Below are 19,872 nucleotides of genomic sequence, written 5' to 3'. Positions count from 1 at the left end.
TCCAGTGTCATAACAACACGTGACTCGGTTACCATGACTACTCGCCTAACTTGCCTACCTACTCACTCACCTAATCAAAACTTCGTCCACTAGCAAGGTTGGTACACTTTTGTGTTAGAATTCAAGCAGGCACTAAGCAACTATATAAGGATAAATGATATTCAGAAAAAACAACAACATATTTTGTAAAACTATTTGTATCGGGGTACATAACATGTCAGGTTGTTAAACCGATTGTTCAAAATGTGCGGCCTAAATATAGGACGCCCTCTTCAGGGCCAATACCAGCACGTATTTAAATTTAATCAATTGAACTGGGATAACTGTTTGGTTTCTTTCACATTCGTAACAACTAACAAGAAAACTCACAAAAACTGATATACGTAACCTGAAACCAAACTCTTTTTTTTCCAACAACTTCGCCCCTGAACCTGTCAAGAATCCTGTTGGGACAAGATTTTAAAGTTCATTGACGACAGTATTTTTAAAAATGAGACCCCCTATGACAGTTGAAGTTTCATTACTTTTTATGTTGGTGGCAAATAGTTCCAGCGGTTTGTTTCATTGTTTTAGTGACTTCGGGTTTAATTACGTATAACATTGAAACTTAAACTATAACTTAAACGTGTGAAATTTACTACATAACAGTAAAATACGACATGCCGGTTGAGGTAAAGCGAGGGCGCACTTCATATTAGTTTGTTGTTATGCACTTAGGGACGACAACACAGTGCCAAACAAATTCCAAAATGGCGACGGACTTCAGTAAACTAAAAGATCTCAATCTTTCACAAGAGGAGATTGGAAGTTTCTCCAAGGCGTTTAAAGACGAAGAATTTCGTAAGCTGTTCCGTGAGTATGCCGAGGAAATATCCGATCCGGTAAATCGACAGAAATATGAGGAAGAACTTGCACAAATGGAGCGCGACCGCGGAATGGACGTCCAGTTCATTCACCCCACACCTGGTTACGTTATGAAAACTAGCATCGACGGCGAAAAAAAAGCTTTCATTAATATCTGCACCAGTGATCTTGTCGGGAAACCATCCTCTAGTCCAGGAACTGATAAGAGCAAACCCGGTGGCATGAAGAGCGGAGTGCAATGGTCTATCCCATACAGCCTCGCCCCACCTCGTGAGGATCTGGATAAAACGGGCAACAGATGCATGGTGTATGACTGTGTGTTTCACCCAGATACCCTACAAATAGCAGAAAGAAATCAACGGTTTCGAACTATGATCAACGACACTGCCATGGACGGAATTGAGACCAACTTCAAAGTGAAACTTGATAGAACAAACCTCAGGTGTCCAAAAATGCAGTATAAAGGGAAACCTACGGCTAGTGTAATTCGCACTCCTCGAAAAGAAGGAGCAACAGGCGTGGAAGATGGATTCAAAAGTTTTGATGTGCCATACCCTTATAACGAGCCCAGTCGTGAAGATATGCCACCAAAGAGTAACACCACAATCTCAGGTAATAGGAAAGGTGCAAACGAGAGCAATGCAAGTGCACCAACAGTTCCCAAACACACTATTGTTCACAGAGGTCATTTTGACATTCAGAACTTCAGAGATGCTCCTGACGCTGCGCCAACGACCAGACCGCAAGAATTGGTTATAACTGTTCAGTTACCATTACTGAAATCAGCAAAAACTCTCAATTTGGACATATACGAAAGGCAACTTTGCCTGGAATCTAGTAAACCAGCTGCATATAAATTAGACATTAAACTACCATACCCCGTTGATGAAAATCGGGGTAGTGCAAAATTCGACAAAAGCAAGAGATGTCTGACAGTGACGATACCAGTGTTGGCCCCAGAAATACCAGATCTCCCATCGTTTGTAGAAGGGGATGAGAAACAACTTGTTGAGGAGTTGCATGATGAAGAAAAGAACACACAGGAGACGGTTGCAGAGAAAAAGGAGGAGGAGGTGGTGGTGAAGGAGGAAGCAAAATTAGATGACACAGAAATGGATCTTATGGTAGCAGATGCTGTTGAGCGCGAAACAGAAAAAAATGAAAACATACAGCAAGTCCCAGCGTTAACTAAGAACACAGACAAAAAGAGTGAGACGATAGATACAAGTGTACAACAGGTTGAATCAGGGAGCATTGATTCAGATGAACTGTCAGAAAAAGAAGAGTTTCAACATGAAGCAGAAACTAATAACATGGCAACAGTGCTAGAACCACCAGTCTATCTCATGCCAGATTATTCTTACCGTCAAGACTCTGAGACCATTACATTTGTTTTACATGTTCCCTGTGTGAAAGCAGACAGTGTAAAAAAACAACTTGTATGCGGTCTGTCTGGTCTTCATGTTACCATGGAAACCAAACCAGAGAATAACAATCAGGAAGTCAGAAATTATTCTTTTTATGCCCAATTTCTACCATGTTTCAGCATATCACCTGACATCATCTGTGACATTTTCAATGACAAGATAATTCTTTTACTGAAGAAGATGACAGAGAAAGGTAGCTGGAAAACATTCCGCGTTGGAAAGGATGAACACTGTCTCAAGGTATGTAGCTCTTCTTCTTTTTGTTTGTACAAAATGTGAATTCTGTTTTTAAGTAAAGTGAGATTCAGTCTCCCAAGCAAATTTAGCATCTCATAAAAAGCTTGAATACTGCTGCTACATTCAAGCTTTGATAATTATACAGCTGAGTTATTACTGTAAAATACTTTATTTTAGCTGGAATTAATTTTCGCTGAAAAGAATTTTTTGGTGTTTTGTATGGAATTTATTTTCTCTGATTTTTGACGAGTTGAATGTAAAATATAGGAAAAGAGGTATATTCGCTGGATTTTATATTCAGTAATTCACTGAATCATGCCTTCAGCGAAAATTAATTTCAAGCGAAATTAAAGTATTTTACAGTATTAAATTCCTATGAACTAATACATATTTTAATTCAGAATTAGAGATATACCTAAGAAACTGACAAATAAAACACAATACTGTAATTCAAATAAATTCTCAGAAAAGTAATTCAGTTGCACATTGATTAACTAAGAAAAAAGTTGTTTTTATTTGACCAGTTATCAAAAAATGATATGTGCTGCCATAGAGAAACCCATACAGCATCCTTATGAAATTGCGCTCTCTAATGGTATATATAGTGCACAACAACAATAGAGCACCATAGAATGTTTTGTTTTTGACTTAGCTGTCAGGTTTCCTTACTGCTATCATATATGTAACTTACTTCCATATGTCATAGTTACCCACGTTTAAAATTTATCACTTGTTTGTCTCAAGCGTTAAATAATTGTTGATTTAGTCAGCAACTTTTGTAGGAAAACTGTGTAAAAATGCAAAAATAGTCATTTTTGGAATAACTGCCAGAGAAATCCATGTTAAAGTATTTTTTTCATAAAAAGTGAATAGTATTCAAGAGATATTTTTAATAATTCTTGACAAGTACCTATTTTATAACTATGTATGATTGTTTTACCATATGTACCCAAATAAATTCTTAATTATATGTTCAGACATTTTTACGGTAGAAACCAATAGTAATTGTCTTAAAAATCACAATTTTTCTGTATGTTTGAACCTGTATTTTGTCAGAAAAGTAGTTTGATGTTACGTTCTTTCTTATCTGAGTTTAACTTTTCATAAAAAAAAATTTTTCAATTTTGGCAAAAAAACAAAAAGGAAAGTGTAAGATTTTTTCCCCTCCCAATATTCGGTGCATATATTCTCACATTTTGTGAAATTGTTGCTAAATTCCATCATCATTTGGAACCTGATATTTCACATATTGCTTTTAGTTTTTGATCAAAAGGTTTATCAATTTTTATCAACTTTTCATTTGGAGAGGAGCAGACTATATACACAGTCATTGGATTCACAGTCAGTTCGCCCCAATGCACATTCGCCCCAGACCAGTTCGCCCCACAGTCAGTTCGCCCCACAGTCAGTTTGCCCCAAAGTCGGTTCGCCCCAAGTTTACTGGTGTTCGTTTTCGCGGTTATACGTGCAAGGAAATGTGGTTTTGAAATATTTTAAAAATTATACTAAAGTAAAGCCACATCGAAGGACGCTGATCGCCGCGATTCATGATTGTAGCATATCGCCCGAACCCGTGCTGTGCCGTGTGCTATGATCGCAGACTCGTTTGACCTATTAGTCCGTACGACACTCTCCGACCCGATAGATTTTATAATTGGCATTCACAGGTCAAAGCAGCCAGCAATCTTTCCGTTCAGGCTTCGATGAGAAATGTAAACTGGACGAGCTTTGAATAGTTTATCGAAAGGTCGAATCGATCTTCAACGAACCGTTTCTCAAACATCGCCATCTTGGATTATTCTATTGAGCAATAGGGGTTGTGTCGGCTTGGCTAGTATATTATATCTGAAACCAGTGAGCTTCATGATGTTCCTATCAAACAGTGCTTTTACGTTCATTTATTATGTTTTCTTTCTTGCAGGTGACGTGTATGTACAATAATATCGTAACACGTAAACCAGAATCAATCATTGAGTTGTTGCGTGTCTTGGTTTTGTGTGTGTGGTGGGGTGTTTTTTTGTTTTGTTTTTTGGGTGTGTGGGGGGGGGGGGCAACAACCGGATTGCTAACTTTATTGGTTGTTCGAAAGTACGAGAATACATAACATCGAAGTTCTTAAGTGTACGATAATGTAACGATTATAAAATACATAACATCGAAGTTCTTACAATAACGAACAGGTAACGACAATAAAATACATAACATCGAAGTTCTTTAAATTTACGATAATGTAACGATTATAAAATACATAACATCGAAGTTCTTAAAATAACAAACAGGTAACGACTATAAAATACATAACATCGAAGTTCTAAAATTTACGATAATACATAACATCGAAGTTCTTAATGTAACGATTATAAAATACATAACATCGAAGTTCTTAAAATAACGAACAGGTAACGACTATAAAATACATAACATCGAAGTTCTTAAAATAACGAACAGGTAACGACTTTAAAATACATAACATCGAAGTTCTTTAAGTTTACCTTACCTACTGTATGTTGCTGACAACGGGTGCGTTACCATACAGTCTGGAACTGGATCTGAGCAGCTTCTCGACGGAGATCTCATTACGTTGAAACTCTTCCCATAGTTTAAATATTCTTCCTTGTAGATCGCGAAATTTCTTCTTTTGACGACTTCTCAGTTTCTTCTCGGATACTAATCGAACATGCACGTTGATGATGGTAGCTTCCCTGTGCAGTAAAGTTACAAGCAAATAAAATGGCAGGTTGGCTTTCTTCCCTTTCTTATTAAGGCGTGAATGGATGACAATATCCACTGTCTCTCAACATACGCGAACACCTGTAAAGATATCGAAAGGAATGATTAATTAGTTAACAGATTAATACTTTGTAATTGTTGGATAATAAAAATAATAACAAGTAGTAGTAGAAGTAACTAATTACCAAGACAATAGGATGTAATTAGCAGTAGCTAATTACCAAAACAAAAAATGTAATTAGTATTAGCTAATGCTAAAAAAAAAACATATTAAATATGACGTACCTCCTTCAGTTTCTTAGTACCAGCCTTCTCCTTTAATTTCTGGAACATCTCCGGTATAGCCTGGTGGTGGTAGTAATGGGAGGGACATTAATTTTCTTAGCAATTTATATGTCCCATCGTGCTCCATGTACTCCCTCTGCAATCCGGAACTCTGGATGTGTTTCCATACAGCCTGTCGCCAATGGAATGAGCATCCTTTGATGTTGACACCAGGGAAAGTTGCTTGCAGGGCTCGCCATATTCCTTCCTCAAAATCTACCATTGCCTCGCTGAATAGGATTTCTTCGGGTAATAAATCTTTAACGGCTTTGAATACAGCTGAATAATCTTTTTTACTTTTTCCGGACATCAACGCGAAACAAAGCGGGATCTGCAAACAAAAATAACAATCAATAACGATTAACATACAAACAAAGTGTAAGGTAATTCACTAATAATATGCGACCGTATATAACAAATATTTACTTGGGGACTTACCTGTTTCGTTTCATCGTCTTGTTTTATAAAACAATGAATAGATAATAATTGTGTAAATGGTGCCTTCACCAACTTAAATGTCCCGTCAATGTACCATCTTTTCCCTTTTGATAAAAGACACAATTGCTCCTGTGTTGCGAATACAATGTGGCGTTTCCCTGCTCGGCGTCTGAGAACATCTCTGTGAATAAAACCTGTTGAATAATAAAAAGATTGTTGATTAATGGTTAGTGGTAACTATGACAACACGGCGATCCATTTTTTGTTAATATTTTCGAAAACGAGTATTTACTTACCAGTAGGAATATGATCTTCTTCAATCTGAAAATCCATTAGATCCGTCGGCTCTTCCGGTCTCATTTTTTGACGGATTCTATTAGCTGTTCTATATAGTTCTGTAATACTTGGCAGTGTAGGCACTGGGTTGTCGTTTATCTGTCTAATGGCGTCCTCAACCATTTCACCAGCTGGATCAAACAAATTACCAGTTGCCTGACTCTTAATATCTTTCACGACTCTCGCTACTACATCTTGTCCTGGTAGTCCAGGGTGAATATGCCCGTGATTGCCCGCTTCGAACGTGTCGCCACGTTGAAGAACAGTCGTCAAACAATACACGGTCTTGCTTCGTTTACAACATCTGTAGTAAAACAAAAAACATGCATATATTATATTATATATATTATATAAAAACGGGATAATTAATAGGTAGTAGTGGGGAGTAAAACCATGCATGTGTATTTGATAGAGAGAAAATAGTACTACTTACTGCCAGAGAATGCCTTTGCTGGTCTTTCTTTTAACCGAATATGTGTACCCACACGAATCTATTAGTTTGTTCTTTTGCCTTTTGGTAGACCCATCCACAACTGTGTACGACGTCTCCTCTTGTTCAGGTGCAGACAAATTCATATCGACCATTGGTTCCTCCATTGACATCTCCTGTACAGCTTGAACAGGCTCAATGTCATAGTCTTGGGCAAAGCGTTGCGTTGCCGATGGCGGTGGTGTGGGCGAACGTGGATCAATATCCATAGTATCATCCGCCGCACTCTCTATAGCATCTGGTGGTGGTGTAGGCGATCGTGGATCCTCCACTACATTCTCGGTAGCATCTGTATCCTGAAAATAGTCACAGTGATAGAAACATGAGTTAATTAACTTAGCACATTACATATCCATTAACACTTGTTATTCGCATTTGTATAATAGTCTATTGTTCGTAACATTGGCTTATTAATAACATCTAAAATGATACCCACCTCAGGAACGACTTCGACTCTCTGTGCACTAATTGTTTCGATTACACATCGCGTACATTTCCACTGGAACTCTCTACCATGCTTCACCGCATCTGAATAAAAGGCTGCTGTAATTCCTGTAAAAAATGATTTGCTGTTATTAAAACATTATATAAACGTGTTGGTGTACATATATGACACAATTTAAAGTATAATGTAATTTATAAAACTGTCGAAAACAAATTGGTTATGAGGTATAGGCTCACCTGTTGCACACTTTCTGTGCTGCCAACGATCACATTGATCACACTGCATTGCTTGGTGGCGCGATGTTACTTCTTGGCTGCATTTCACACATGGACATCTTACTACTGCGATACGGCGGCTTTCCTGGTGTCTGGTATTCATGATGATATATATTCCTGTAAAAATACAAACTAGATACAAATGAAATTGTGCAGTACTGTTCGGTATCGTATACAAATGTTTGCTAAACAGTGGTAATAGAATCGAAATAGAATTTGAGATTGACTAAATTGAATTTAGTTCTTAGTTGATAAACAAAATAGAGTTTGAGATTAACAATGAATCTTGATTATCGAAATAGAATCTTAGTCTGTCGATCAGCGGTTGACAATACAAAATATAATCGAAAATGGAAATAGAATTTGCTGTCGATGGATAGGATAACTATGGGTGGGTCACAATATCGTGGTAGGTAAATATCGTCTAGTCAGAGCGTAGCTGCTGAGAGAGGTATGCCGTATGTTCACTTGATGATAAATCAATCAGAGTGGTTGCAGTACCCTAGAAATTGTTAGACTTTATACCCTTCAAATCACGCTGATTGGATATTTGGATTATATATTGGAAATTGCAAAATTGCATATTTAATATGCGCTAACCACTCACTTTAAATGCCTTATACTTAACACTTACCTAATAGATACTGGAGGTGTTGATACAAAACAATAGATCGATGAGCGGCGTGCGTCTTATCTAATGGGTGATTGTGCAAGCTGTCAGATCGATTAACGGGCGGCCCTTCTCATGTACTCATACAAAGCCGATCATGGGTGGTACGAGTCATTTACCGTTAATGGTCTAATAGTGGGTGTGGTCAATTGTTTCGCGATATACTAGGTATGCGCACAAACCGCAGAGTAATGTTTATTTTTGAGAATCAAATATGATTTTCAACATTTCCCCTGGACTTGAATAACGGTGTACGTCACAAAATGAATGTAAAACACATATACAATGGACTACAAATAAATTGGTTGTTGCTGTACCACAACTTCATGTCACAAAGCTCCACGTTACTGGGTCTTCTAGACGCCCAGTTTAATAGGTGTTATTCGGTACTGAAAAGGTGTCGCGGTCACACCTTTTTGATGGTGTGTGCATGGTGTACTACTATCACGCAATGTAGAGCCAACAATGGCAGAGAACAAACACACAGAATACTACTACGTTTTATTTTTTCAAAATGAATACTGTGTTCTTGCATTCATAAACCCTTGATAACAATTCTTCACTTCTGAAAACTAAACAAATATAATACGTGTACAATGTTAATATAACTATGTTGTATATATAATTATAACAAGTCTCGTGATCCCTTTAGCGTGACCGCAGTCCTTGTGACACACACCACCCCCTTTTGAATGGAACGTTCAAGATGGCGGCACCGTATTTTTAATCCGTGCGTTAAAACTGGAACGCCGAAACCACACAACACCGATTGATTGGTTGGTTCATTCATGTTTGTAAGGCAAGCCAGGGGAGATAAGTCAATCGAAAAAGGGGCAAAAAATCGCTATCACAGCGCATGGCAAAAAAAAGGCAAAGTATCGCTATCACGACGCATATATCACGACACCGGTTCGACTCTTCGGGCGATATGCTACAATCGCGGCGATCAGCTTCCTTCGATGTGGTTTTTACTTAAGTATAATTTTTAAAATATTTCAAAACCACATTTCCTTGCACGCATAACCGCGAAAACGAACACCAGTAAACTTGGGGCGAACCGACTTTGGGGCGAACTGACTTTGGGGCGAACTGGTCTGGGGCGAATGTGCATTGGGGCGAACTGACTGACCACCAGTCATTGGTGCCAAAAGTTGATAATGGCGACTGACATAACTGATGAATGCAATGATGAGAAACATGAATATTTTGGACTAGGCCTAATTAGTGATAGCCTGGAATCCAGCTATTCAGATTGCCTTTTCCTGTGCACTCAAGAATGGTCTGGTGATTGCTATATAAATATGTACATTCTCGAAAATTGACAACACGCAGTTCGATCGAACTGCGGCAGGGAATAGAACGGCAAATGAAAACATGCAACAGAAATAAATGAACAATTTGCAACATTAGAAGTAAAACAAAAATAATGTATTGCTTATGATGTGACAAATAAACCAGAAATAATAAAAATAGACAGTGAGGAATCATTTGAATTCGGATTTTCCCGACAAACACGCGAGAACTCAAAATGAATTAAAATGTCAGGGATTAAACTGCGTGAAATGATTTCCGGTCTCGACAAATTACGCATCAACCGTCATACAAGATCAATAATAATTTACAAAAATACACAGTAAAAATTCATAGCTGTTTGATAAAAAAACTTCTCAGATCTTTATTTGTACGTTCATTGCCATCTTCGTCAAACTCAAAACCCTCAAAGTCCAAGTCGGCGTCACTGTAGCCGTTGAACAAAATCCCTACAACTTATTCCTGAAGTTCGTCGATATTGTCCCACACAATTTGGACTTACCGATAGCACTTTTAATCCACGGATTTCGCAGTCTGTCAGCTTGGCACTTTTCATTCATGTCTAATCATAATAAAGATACAAGAAAAATGGGGTCGCTCTGCTGCGATGGCACACGATGCTTTTGTTTACACTCTAGCAATCATCTTTGACCTTTATGCATCTGCTTTACTGATTGGCTAAGAATGACATCACTACTAGTATTTCATCATAAAGGTCAAATCGTGACATTGCTTTTTTATCAGACTCGACGCTTATTAATCACGGTGAAAGTTATCATTCAGCAAGTTCCGGCGGTAGGAATGTCTCACTATATGGATATCGCGGTGGATTTGAAATAGGAAGTTTTTTTTTTTTATCCAACGACAGAAGAATGTTTTCATGACGGTGATGAAAGATGGTAAAAAAGTTGGCAGTCTTCGGCGAACATTGCAAAATTGCTGACCCCAGTTATTAATTCGCAAGCTGCTACAAAATATTTTATAAAGCCAAAATAACGTGATTTCAACCACTCTCCCAGGTACGGGTTGCTACAATATTGCAACATTGGTTTCATTGTTGACGGCGCTAAAGCCGAACGAGTGCGACACTTGCGGCTCTCCTTATACGATTTGCCTGAATCGTTTCTAAGGAAGCACAACCCAAACGACCGGCCATTTTTAGGGCCACGACATATTTCAAAAAGAGAACTACCGTTTCTGCTTTAATATATATTTTTATAGACTTGCTGACTGTTATGATTCAGAACGCGCTGCCCTGAAGGCAGAAAGCTGTCACAGCTATTTTGCGTTCACCCCTTGTTTTACGCAATTAACAATTTTTATAAGTATCACGACAGTCTTCAAGAAAGCCAAGAAAGTTAATACAACCACAGTCAACGAATAGAAAATATTTTTTTTTTTTGTGTAGAAAAAGACCCCCTGGGCGTGTGCCCGGATATGACCTCAACTCCTTTATTGTGTCAAAAGTGGGGGGTGGGCGTTTGCCCAAGCATGGGCTCTTACCCAGATAAGTACGGTAGATGTCACTGAATTCTATGTCATCTCTGATTGTTGTTTCCATGACTTCAGTATATTACCATGGGAACTTGCATACACTGTCTCATGCTGAATCCCCACCCATAGTCCTGAAGACTGACTCACTACTCTACTATTCAGACATAAAGTCTCACAATAATAGACTACATCTAGTCTTAATAATTAGTGTAGATCAAAATGTACATTAGCTTCATTGCTAACAATTTAAGTAATTATTCTTCTTAGTTACGCTTAGTCATTCAATAATTGGTACATATATCATCCCTTTATAAGTATTCTTTGTAGTTATTTTTAGTGAATCGTTTGCTTTGTAATTATTCTGTCATATAGCTGTCTGGCGGACATTTTGGTTCCTACATTTTTTAAATTACTTGAGCTAAATTAAGATTCTGTTACCATAATTCATGCATAGAGTCAAATTTGCAAAAATGACATGTAGTTTCTTCAACGTGTTTTGCAGTATGTTGCTTAAACGTGTCCAGAACAGAAGATGAGCAGGACGATTTCATTCAAATTATGTATCATGATCATGCAGGTCAGGTTACATGTCAAGTTTTTTGAAATTTGCCCGAAAATAGCTAACTGGTGGACATTTTTTTTTTGTTCATGTTCAAGCTGATTTCTCATTAGTGATTCAGTTGAAATTTTACACATAAATACTATGCTCGTAGGTAATATTGGGATTTGTTGAATTGATGGCCATTTTGTCTGAAACATATCTGGAATCTTGTCTTGAAGATGAACATTGTGGTTTCATTCAAACTTAGTATCAAGGTTAAGCGTATTCGATTACAAATGCTTTTCATATGTGTATTTTGTTCAAAATCCAAACAAAAATTGCCAACTGGTGGCCATTTTGTTTTTATTATTCAGATCCATGTTCATTCCTCACAAATATATCGCCTGATTTAGTTAGTGTTAGATGTATTTTGAGCACTTTCTATCATATTTAGTAGTAGTAGCATCTATTTCTCTGAGATGGCTTGCATGATCTCGTTATAATGATTATACATACTGGAAACTGATTGCTATTTACAATTGTTGACGATTGAACCAGATATTCCAGTACGTTGCCAACAATAACTGATCACATCATTCTGTAGCTGTAAGTACACATGCAATCTTGCTAGTGATGGATGACATTACCGGTACATACAGAACAAGGGATTCTGCATTCTCATTTGTTGACAACTTTAGAATTGGAATGCATTAAATTTATTGAGTACCATCTCTGTTTGATTTTTGGTTTGATTAGATAACGATCTCCAGACATGTTCAGCAAAACAGTCGGCTAGTTAGCTGTTATGAAGGAGATGACAGTAGTGTTAGCATAAAACATGCGCAAATATATGTACAATATGTTACATAAATTGTAATTAAAAAGTTTTTTTGTCCTTTCATGAACAAATGTACAGTTATTCAACTATCTTGTAAGGAAGACAGGAATATCTTGTGCTACATGGATTACTTTTTTTTTGGTGAACATTTAATAATTTGAGAAAACCCTTTTTAATGGGCCTAAATGTAATAACAAATTGGTTCATAATAATGTTGTTTTGGTAGCAATAATGACCATCTGGTGCTACCTGTAGCAATGGCAATATGAGCAAATTTAATATTGTATATTAATCCAATGTTGGTTGGTATATGTATGTTTTAGACAAGTGAGAATTTTGTGAATAACTTGTATGTAGCTTCTGCACTTAGATTTATGGAATAACCATGTTACATTTGTACTCTTTGGACAGTTATAGTATATCACCAAAATTCATCAATAAATGACACTAAAAAAGAATGAATGATATACATGTATATAATTATATATATATGAAAAATAAATTATTTTTACAGTACTGCTGATAATTCTACCCTCATATGGAAAATTAGCTGGCCTGTCACTTATTTTTATCAAGAACATCTGTTTTTAAGTGTATTTAAAGTTAAGTTATGGGGACTGGGAAAACACTTAAGTTGCTTGTTAATTGCATTCATCTGCATGACTTGAAATCTAGTTGTGTGTATAGTAGGACAACACATGAGTTTGATTGCGATTAAGGTAAGACAGTATGTTGAGGTAATAACAAATTTATACATACCGGGGTAATAATTTTTCCGGAAAATTCTCCGCAGAGGTACCACATGTGGTATACTGGTATATGTTTCATTGAAAATTATTGTCTGGAAAATGGGATATATTACAAAAATTGGTGGTCAAACACCACTGAAACAGACATTTGTTGTCGTAGTGACAAAGTTTGACTTTAACATAGACAAAGACAAATATGACATGTCCACAGATCAAAATTGGTCTGAATTTGAATATAAACGTATGAAGGTACTGAATCAGTAAAAGTTCATTTGTATATGAGAAAATACGCACATACTTTGTAAGCAAAGGTAAACAATACTCTCTTGAACTAACCAGTGGAAGAATGGCTTGCTAAAACTTATGACTTGATTTTAAAATGATGAAATTGAAATTTAGCCTGGAAAATATACTGGTTTGAAGTCTAACAATTACGTGTGCCTTATTTAAAAAAAAAATCTAAAATAGAATTGAGTGAGTAAGCTGTGTAATCAGTGGTTTACATGTAATACGTATGTTGCGTTAGCAGATACTATTTCTGTAAATGCAGAGGTCAATATTAGGTCAGTTCATGTGATAGGTTTCATCATATTTTTGTGTTCTCATTATCTATCTGCAGCTGTGTTGTTTCATTTTTAGCTTCCACTATCTATGTCGTTTTGTAAGCTATTTCTGAGTGGAAATCTCGGCTTACGCATGTTTGACATAAATTTACTGCACCTTCTCTAAATTTTTGTTAATAATGGTAGCGAAACCTAGACTGAATTCTGTAGAATAGAGCTGGAACCTTGGATGTTGTTTTTATGAGATTTTGTCAAAACAAAAAGGGTGGTACTAATAGGATCACTTCAGGATGTGCAGTGTCCAATTATCTTTGAGGGATTATTTAATTGAGTGAAATGGAATGGAATTATGACATCATCATAAGATATATTAATGTTGTATCCAGTCAATATTTATTGTTGTCATCATTTCTATATGTACACAGGTCAGTAAAATATAGCTGACCTTTTTAATGATTAACTCAGTTCTGTGTTTGTCCAAGTAAATGTTTGGTTGTTGCATGGCAGAGAACTCATGGCATGTTTTAGTGATTTATCAACAGGGGCCTTTTTATTGCGATTCTCTTTGTGCATTGCATTATTTGTGAGTATATCTTTTGACATTACATATATGTTGTTATTTTCCTAACAGGAAAGGAATTTCCTTGACAGTGAGACCCTTCAGAGTACCATCGGGGATATAGTGAAGAGAACTCTAGAGGAAACCACTAAATACCAGGACAAGTACATGGAGTGTGAAGTAACTGAGTCAACTGATGACAAACTGGTGATTGAAATTAAGGTAAGCTTTGGTAACACTTGATGATACAATGAATGAATGTGTAGATTACTACATGTTTTCATATGTAATTTCCATGTCGTGACCTCTACTTCGGGATCATATAGGAATTGTTAAATTTTTTATTGATTTCTTGTGCATTCTCTGATTGAAATATTCATTTTTAATATAATTGATATTTTAGAAGCTGATGTGGATTAGGTCACTAATACTTTTATTCATTTCTTATTAATTTCCAATTATGATGGATCACCGAACCCTGTCAGTCATTCTATTCATTCCATTGGCCATGAACCTGCCTAATTGTTGTGCTGTGAAATTTGCTGTTGTATAAACACGCACACTGTTAGCTTCTAGTAAAATTAAGAAATGAAATAAAAACATAATGATTGGAAATGACTAAAAACAAAGCAATCCACATCATTATATTTACAAATAGCACTGTGTGTCATTTGTAAATATATAGAGTTGTTTATTTGTTGCAATCTTTTTGAATCAAATGTTCACTATTTAAATAGTAAATCAAGTGTGGTACACAGTGCTACAGACTTGTGATGGGCATTGAGAGAAAATGTTCTAATCTGTCAGGGTTACATTACAACCCTGAATTATCTAAATGTTTATGTGAGAGTATCCCAATGATATATTGCTACTGCCCTGTGGCCACTTAGTCAACATCCTGCATAGTGAAATATTAGCCGTACTTATTCCTTCTTTTCTCAGCAGCTAATAAATGAAAAAAATCAATATTCATGTTATTCAAATTGTCATATGTAGTATCAAATCTGTGATGTGTTTCCTTCATTATCACTCATAATGAGTAATTTAGGGAGTCTAATCATAAATATGCTCTAAGTTAAGCGGCTGACCATAGCTTTCCTTTTCTGGAGGAAATGTATTGAACTTGTGTCTTTCAGGAGGTGTTTTGTCTAGATTGTATGCAGCAATTTGGTTACAATACCTTATGTCTTTGTTTTATCTGTGTGCGATGTGATTAGTAGACATTATCTCTCGCATCAACCTTGTTTCTCTAGCTCATGGAATTATCAGGGAGGCGTTGTCATGGCAGTGTGGTATAATTGATGCTCTCATGACGTGTACTATGTGTCGTCTAGTATAATTCAGGCTCACTAAAGACGAGCACCTTTGATAAATAAGGCACTCGCATCTATTTCGCAGATCAATGTGACAATTTATCAGTGTTGTTTCTTCATTTTCTTTTAATTTCACAGCCAAGCACGGGGGGAGGAGACAGCAAACTGGCAAACACTGCTGATGTTACCAATGGTGGACAAAACCAGCATCATGAGAGCGGTGCGTACGAGTCTGCAGAAGCTGTGGCCCGACAGATGAATGCCTTGAACCTTCAAAATGTTGACGATGTCGGAGAGTGGGAGTCGGAAAGCAGCAGTGCCAGCAGTCCTGTAGACAAAGAAGACCCAAATGCTCCGAAGAGTGCATTTAAGTCTCAGACCCGGAAAATCACAAAATCTGTGAGTTTTAATGAGACTGTGATGGTGGAAAATTTCAAGGAGAGATCGAAAAAGACACAAAAGAAAAAACCAGGCAAAGTGGAGTCATCTTTTAGGACAAAAGAACGTTTGAAAGAAAGCTCAGAGGAGGAATCTGAATCTCCTAGAAGTCCTACCAGTCCATTGAATTTCACTGACATCCCAAATGTGAAGGAGAAAAATCGACCAGGCTCTCCAAAGAAAGGAAAAAATAAATCAAAATCAAAAAACAGAGAAAATGCTAAGAACAAAAAATCAGAGGACTTTGCAAAGAAAACGATGGACAGTGCTGGTGGTGATGAAAAGACTGAAGTTACTGATAGTCGTACATCCAGGAAAAATGACGCAAGTGTGGATATGAAGCACAAATCCAATGGGAAATCAGGAATGGCATTTGCCAATACTTTGATGTATGATTTAGACTGAGCTTTTTTCGTTTCAGTTATATTACCAGGTACCAATTGTAGTGTTTAAAATAATGATTCAATTATCATTTGTACATTTTTGTTGCTATTTACTGTGAGATTCATTCTCTTAGCTCTGAATCTTTATTATAAAAAATTAAAAGAAATAATATTTGTTGCTTTTTTTTTACTCTTTTTTTTTTTTTTACTCTTTTTTTTTTAATGAAAATCCTGTAGTTATACAATGATGTATTTGATTATCAAACAAAATGTCATTGTTATAATTAAATTCTCGCTCTGTTACTGTCAAAATAATGTTATGCTAAATTTATTTTAGGTTGGTGTCTCTATTTTGATAACTACATGTTTAATATTCTGTTGCGTTGGGATTTCTCTTTTCTCTGTCAGAAAACCTACATTTTCAATTACATATTGCTTTTACATGCCACAAACAGATTTCATGAATACGTTGACCTGTTGACCTCTAGTTGTGTTTCAGCCACATCTAAGGAAGAGTTATGTTGTGTAATGATCAATTAGAAGCTGATAATTATTTAATTGGCTTTTGTCATGACAACACATGGAAATACAAAATTTATCATCTGCTTTGGATGCGTATCATAGGTGGTTGTAAAGTGGTAGTTGGAGTAATTTTATAGTGATATTTTTTAACCATATCCTTTTTGTCATCTATAAGCCAACTAATACAGCTTAGGAGAGACACTGGAACTCAGTTATCACTGCCAGATGGCAAATCACTTGATTTAATATCTTGAAAAATGCTTTTTATTTTTTGTTTTTACCCCCAAATCAGTGTTCATAATTGTGGCTTACCTTATTAGGTATTCTAATTTACTAATCAATACCCTCTGATTATTGAAATCTCAACACTGGTTGAAAGATGTTTTGTTCCAAATCACAATTTGTCATTTCGGTATGTCTCATTTGATATGAATTTTGAATATTCTTTTTACAACTACTTAGTTCATATTTCTGGGAATAAATGATTCAGTAAATGTGTAATGTGGTGATTAAAGATGTAATACACCAGCGCTACTAATTTATTAGCTTTTTTTTTATTTCAATGTTTCAGAGAAATACATTACTCAGATTTTGGTTATGAAAACCAATCAAACTAGATATTTTTTTTGTTGTTGGTAGAATAGCTTTTCACCAGTGTAAATCGTTTAATTTTCGTTCTGAAGAATTTCCGCGATTTGTAATGGTGTTTAGGAAGACAAACATGCAAAAAGTGTAATTGTCATTGCTACAAATTTGACAAAAATGTGTTTCTCTACGAGATAAATCAGTTTACAAATATTTTGCAATGTGTCTTTTCATTTATTATTAATATTCAGACAAATGAAATGATGATGTACCGTAGATAATTGTTTTTGTGCAATTATGCAATTATGCATTTTGTAATTTCGATGGATTACATATCCTATTCCATAATTCTTCGTCTTCATGATGAATTTCACAATATTGACTTATATTTACGTGGAAAATAAACTTAATAAAGGGGAACAAAGTTCATTCTCGATACATACAGGTTTTTGACTGTTTTCTATTTCACATAATCACCGTCCCTCCCTGTTGAGGGGCATAATGAATGAATGAATGAATAATAGGCCCATTGATTTGTTGACCGAACCAAATGTGCATCTCACTATTTGCTGATTGGATTATCATTGTGTATGGTGTGATTAGCTGACAGAACCAATCTTACACCATGCTATCAGTTAACTGGGATTGAATTACTGGTAATATCCTGTTTTCGGTCAACACTTGCTTGAACACAAATACTAAATTATTGCTGTGGAGTAATACAGGTCATAATGTATCATTCTGTGAGTCTAAAACACTGCAAGCTGACCATTCGTTGGTAGTTATAAGCCTGGCTATAAACGAGGCAAATTTGTGTTCTCTTGGTTTGTACTTTTTTACCTTGCCCATATCAAAGGTATATTAAGGGAAACATTTCTGTTCGATGTTGTTGTCATCGTTAATAATTGTTATTGTGTGCACAATAACTTTACTAATTCTATTCCAAACTTCATCAAACATGGTCACCTTATTCATCAGTATAAAGTCTTCCCTTAGTATGAACAACAGATGTCCTGTATGAAAATATCATGCAAAAATTGAGAAAATCTGATAAAATATTTTTACTGTTTCTACTTCACTGGTGAAACACATTCAAAGGTCACTGATCTCAGTGGAAATATGCATTTCAAAACCAACTCATGGAGGTTTTTTGCACAATCTGATGCACAGTTGCAAACCTACCAATAAAATCTTTACATAAAACAAGATGTCAGAAAATCAATATAAGCACTGAATTGCGTGCCAAACTTTTGATCAAGATCTGAAGCTAATAGAAAATCTGGCATTAATTCAGAGCATCTATGAACTAAGTTTCATCAAAATCCAATGAGTGGTTCTTTAGATATCAGTGAAATGGCTAAAAATTAGCTAATTATCATTAAAATTAGGTAATTAATATGCATGGATTTCTACTAAAACCTAATCAAATCTGCGCATTGGCCCAGAGCATCTATGCACCAAGTTTCATCAAAAACCAATGTATTGTTCTTGAGATATCAGTGGAACAGACAGACACACACATGCCACACATACACACGTGCAGACACACTAACTGCAAAGACTCCCATTGTGTGCATTGCACACGGGAGTCAAAAATACCTAAAAAGCAAAACGTTGCATCCACATTTTGAAAAGAAAATTGTACTCAAAAATATGTATTCTTTATTTGACAAACAGTTCATTCAACAAATGAAAATCAAAATTCACAAGAATTTGTTTCAGCTATTACAACAGAATGATAAAGCTTTTATAATACTAATTTAAAAACACACTTCAAAAACAAATATTGCAGTGTTTGAAGATGTAAATTCTCAAGAGGCAACAGTACTGTTGGCTTCTCCCTCTACTGGACACCAACTAACTATTTAAGTTGATTTGCATACAAAGCAGAGCTTGCAACATGATAGCTATTCATAGAGGGCATTTTTTTTTTTACTTTTCAAATAATACAGTAGTCACACAATGAGGCAGTTCATATTTGTCTCAGTGAATCATTAATTTTTGACATACACCTGTACAAAATACTTGGGCAAAAGCCAGCTAAGATTTTCTGTTATTTTGCATGTTTTGTGAATCTATTCACGTCTGAATGCAACACTTTTTTTCTGAGATGAGGCGTTTGTTTTTATACTAAAATATCTGAATTACTTTGAATAAAGCTGGAAATTATGTTCCTTAAAATAATTAAACAAATTAGGCACCAATGTTTTTGTAAGATATTTAAATCAATCAAGGAAATTCGGTAGACTGATTTCCCACTGTTGTTTCAACCCCAAAACTTGTTTGTATTCAAAATTGATTATGACAATGTATATTTATATTGAAACAAACTATGATAAA

At 35.8% G+C, this 19,872-nt stretch overlaps 2 protein-coding genes and 1 pseudogene across 2 annotated transcripts; 1 reads left to right on the top strand and 2 right to left on the bottom strand.

Moving 5' to 3' along the window:
* The first annotated feature begins 731 nt into the window (after positions 1-731).
* LOC102803849 (protein kintoun-like) lies at positions 732-17,970 on the top strand. The gene is made up of 3 exons (XM_085493698.1): positions 732-2,531; positions 14,364-14,513; positions 15,743-17,970. Exons 1-3 carry the CDS (start codon positions 750-752, stop codon positions 16,445-16,447), a joined length of 2,637 nt encoding a protein of 878 aa, XP_085349824.1. The 5' UTR covers positions 732-749; the 3' UTR covers positions 16,448-17,970.
* Positions 5,244-6,380, bottom strand: LOC146748621 (uncharacterized; annotated as a pseudogene).
* Positions 6,786-7,669, bottom strand: LOC146748620 (uncharacterized). Its single transcript, XM_085495914.1, has 3 exons — positions 7,528-7,669; positions 7,283-7,398; positions 6,786-7,142 (listed from the first exon to the last, which is right to left on the bottom strand). Exons 1-3 carry the CDS (start codon positions 7,667-7,669, stop codon positions 6,786-6,788), a joined length of 615 nt encoding a protein of 204 aa, XP_085352040.1.
* Positions 17,971-19,872: the final 1,902 nt, after the last annotated feature.

The sequence above is a fragment of the Saccoglossus kowalevskii genome, chromosome 2 (genome assembly GCF_978046115.1).
Source record: "Saccoglossus kowalevskii chromosome 2, keSacKowa6.1, whole genome shotgun sequence".
Taxonomy (NCBI): Eukaryota; Metazoa; Hemichordata; class Enteropneusta; family Harrimaniidae; genus Saccoglossus; species Saccoglossus kowalevskii.
This window is presented reverse-complemented; position numbering and strand designations above follow the sequence as displayed.